Source organism: Falco naumanni, unplaced genomic scaffold (genome assembly GCF_017639655.2).
Source record: "Falco naumanni isolate bFalNau1 unplaced genomic scaffold, bFalNau1.pat scaffold_485_arrow_pat_ctg1, whole genome shotgun sequence".
In the NCBI taxonomy this organism is placed as follows: Eukaryota; Metazoa; Chordata; class Aves; order Falconiformes; family Falconidae; genus Falco; species Falco naumanni.
Window position 1 is genome coordinate 1 of NW_024427541.1, and position 3,536 is coordinate 3,536.

Consider the following 3,536-nt stretch of genomic DNA (forward strand, 5'->3'; position numbering starts at 1 on the left):
GGGGGTCTGGGGTCTGATCTGGGGTTTTGGGTCAAATACGGGGGTTTAGGGGTCAGATCCTGGGGTCTGGGGTCAGGTCTGGGGGTCTGGGGGCAGATCTTGGACTTTAGGGGTCAGATTGGGGGCTCTGGGGGCAGGTCCGGGGGTCGGGGGTCAGATCTGGGGGTCTGGGGCTTTAGGGGTCAGGTCTGGGGTCAGATCCGGGGGTCTGGGGGGGCAGATCCAGCCGTGGGGGAGGGGCGGCTGCGGGGTTTATGGGGCAGATCCGGGGGTTGGGGCGCCGGGTTGACTCCAGGTGGACGATCCTCGTGGAGCCACATCTCGGGGGGGGTTGGTGCCCCCTGGGGCGGGTCTGGGGTCCCCCCCCAGGACCCCCTCCCCCCCCCCCTCCGCCCCGGGGCAGACAATGGAGCCTGGGGACCCCAGTTGGGGCGTTCCTCGGTCCCAGTTTGGGGCGGTCCCGTGGTTGGTCCTCGGGGGTGTCTTGGTGGAGCCACATCTCAGGGGGGTTTGGGTGCAGCCGTGGGACCTTCTTGGGGTCCCTCTGACGCCCCCTCCCCTCCCCTCCCCTCCCCCCAGGCTCACCCCGGGGAGATGGTGGGGGCGCTGGCGGCCCAGTCGCTGGGGGAACCGGCCACCCAGATGACCCTCAACACCTTCCACTACGCGGGGGTCTCGGCCAAGAACGTCACCCTGGGCGTCCCCCGCCTGAAGGAGCTCATCAACATCTCCAAGAAACCCAAGACGCCGTCGCTCACCGTCTTCCTGTTGGGCCAGAGCGCCCGCGACGCCGAGCGGGCCAAGGTGGGACGCCGTGGGGACGAGGGGACGTCGTGGGGGTGGGGCCGTGGGGCGTCGTGGGTGAGGGGAGCAGCAGGAACCTGGCTCCTGGGGTTCCTTCTTGGCTGGAGGTCCTATCCTAGGTGGCCCCATGGTGGCCTCACAGCCCCAGGATGGCCACGCAGCCCCGTGGTGGCCCCATGGTTTCGTCTTCTCGTGGTGCCCCATGGCTTCGTCTTCCTGTGGTGGCCCCATGGTTTCGTCTTCTCGTGGTGGCCCCATGGTTTTGTCTTCTCGTGGTGGCCCCATGGCTTCGTCTTCCCGTGGTGGCCCCATGGTTTCGTTTTCTCGTGGTGCCCCATGGCTTCGTCTTCCCGTGGTGGCCCCATGGTTTCGTCTTCTCGTGGTGGCCCCATGGTGTTGTGACCCTGCTATGGCCACACAGCCCCGTGGTGGCCCCATGGCTTTGTCTTCCCGTGGTGGCCCTGTAGCCTCATCTTCCCGTGGTGGCCCCACAGTTTCGTCTTCCTGTGGTGGCCCCATGGTGTTGTGACCCTGCCATGGCCACGCAGCCCCGTGGTGGCCCCATGGCTTTGTTTTCTCGTGGTGGCCCCGTGGCTTTGTGGGCCTGCCAAGTCCACACGGCCACCACGGGGCCACTGTGGCTTCATCTTCTCGTGGTGGCCTCATGGCTTTTTCTTTTCATGGTGGTCCCACAGCGTTGTGACCCTGCCATGGCCACGCAGCCCTGTGATGGCCCTGTGGCTTCGTCTTCTCATGGTGGCCCCGTGGCTTCGTCTTCTCATGGTGGCCCCACAGTGTTGTGACCTTGCCATGGCCATGCAGCCCCATGGTGGACCCACGGCTTTGTTTTCTCGTGGTGGCCCCGTGGCTTTGTCTTCTCGTGGTGGCCCCATGGCTTCGTCTTCTGGTGGTGGCCCCATGGCTTCGTGGCCCTGCCAAGTCCACACGGCCACCACGGGGCCACTGTGGCTTCATCTTCTCATGGTGGCCTCATGGCTTTTTCTTTTCATGGTGGCCCCACAGCGTTGTGACCCTGCCATGGCCACGCAGCCCTGTGGTGGCCCTGTGGCTTCATCTTCTCATGGTGGCCCCGTGGCTTCATCTTCTCATGGTGGCCCCGTGGCTTCGTCTTCTCATGGTGGCCCCACAGTGTTGTGACCTTGCCATGGCCATGCAGCCCCATGGTGGCCCCATGGCTTTGTTTTCTCGTGATGGCCCCGTGGCTTTGTCTTCTCCTGGTGGCCCCATGGCTTTGTCTTCTCGTGATGGCCCCGTGGCTTTGTCTTCTCCTGGTGGCCCCATGGCTTTGTCTTCTTGTGGAGGCCCCGTGGCTTTGTCTTCTCGTGGTGGCCCCGTGGCTTCGTCTTCTTGTGGTGGCCCCGTGGCCTCATGTCACCACTGTCTCATCCCCGCCCCCAGCCCAGTGCTGTGGTGGCCTCATGGCGTCATGAGCTCGTGGCCCTGTGGTGGTCTCCATGTTCTCCATGTCATCCCCGTGTCCTCCACCCCAGATCCTCACGTCACCTCTCGTGTCCTCCCTGTCCTCCCCGAGTCCTCCTCTCCCACGTCCCCGTGCTGATGCCATGTCACCCCCAGGACATCCTGTGCCGCCTGGAGCACACCACCCTACGCAAGGTGACGGCCAACACCGCCATCTACTACGACCCCAACCCCCAGAGCACGGTGGTGGCCGAGGACCAGGAGTGGGTCAACGTCTACTATGAGATGCCCGACTTCGATGTCAGCCGCATCTCGCCCTGGCTCCTCCGCGTGGAGCTGGACCGCAAGCACATGACCGACCGCAAGCTCACCATGGAGCAGATCGCTGAGAAGATCAATGCTGGTGGGTCCAGGGGGCACGCTGGGGGTCTCTGGGGGGTCTTGGGGGAGCCTTGAGGGCATCTGGGGAGCTTTGAGGGGTCCTGGGTGAGACTTGAGGGCATCTGGGGAGCTTTGGGGGGTCCTGGGTGATACTTGAGGGCATCTGGGGAGCTTTGGGGGGTCCTGGGTGAGCCTTGAGGGCATCTTTGAGGTTTGCTGGGGGTTCTGGGTGAAACTTGAGGGCATCTGAGGAGCTTTGAGGGGTCCTGGGGAGCCTTGAGGGCATCTGGGGAGCTTTGAGGGGTCCTGGGTGAGACTTGAGGGCATCTGGGGAGCTTTGAGGGGTCCTGGGGGAGCCTTGAGGGCATCTGGGGAGCTTTGGGGGGTCCTGGGAGAGACTTGAGGGCATCTGGGGAGCTTTGGGGGGTCTTGGGTGAGCCTTGAGGGCATCTGGGGAGCTTTGAGGGGTCCTGGGGGAGCCTTGAGGGCATCTGGGGAGCTTTGGGGGGTCCTGGGGGAGCCTTGAGGGCATCTGGGGAGCTTTGAGGGGTCTTGGGTGAGACTTGAGGGCATCTGGGGAGCTTTGAGGGGTCCTGGGTGAGCCTTGAGGGCATCTGGGGAGCTTTGAGGGGTCCTGGGTGAGACTTGAGGGCATCTGGGGAGCTTTGAGGGGTCCTGGGGGAGCCTTGAGGGCATCTGGGGAGCTTTGGGGGGTCCTGGGTGATACTTGAGGGCATCTGGGGAGCTTTGGGGGGTCCTGGGTGATACTTGAGGGCATCTGGGGAGCTTTGAGGGGTCCTGGGTGAGCCTTGAGGGCATCTGGGGAGCTTTGGAGGGTCCTGGGTGATACTTGAGGGCATCTGGGGAGCTTTGAGGGGTCCTGGGGGAGCTTTGAGAGCATCTGGGGAGCT

General features: G+C 64.3%; 1 protein-coding gene across 1 annotated transcript; it reads left to right on the forward strand.

Moving 5' to 3' along the window:
* The first annotated feature begins 544 nt into the window (after positions 1–544).
* On the forward strand, positions 545–2,700 carry LOC121082252 (DNA-directed RNA polymerase II subunit RPB1-like). The gene is made up of 2 exons (XM_040581602.1): positions 545–804; positions 2,401–2,700. Exons 1-2 carry the CDS (start codon positions 595–597, stop codon positions 2,698–2,700), a joined length of 510 nt encoding a protein of 169 aa, XP_040437536.1. The 5' UTR covers positions 545–594.
* The last annotated feature ends 836 nt before the right edge of the window (positions 2,701–3,536 follow it).

Bases quoted from the DNA above. Each gene is read 5' to 3' on its own strand.
- LOC121082252 (XM_040581602.1), top strand. From the start codon at position 595: ATGGTGGGGGCGCTGGCGGCCCAGTCGCTGGGGGAACCGGCCACCCAG. The intron at 805-2,400 runs GTGGGACGCCGT...TGTCACCCCCAG, and splicing joins GCGACGCCGAGCGGGCCAAG to GACATCCTGTGCCGCCTGGA.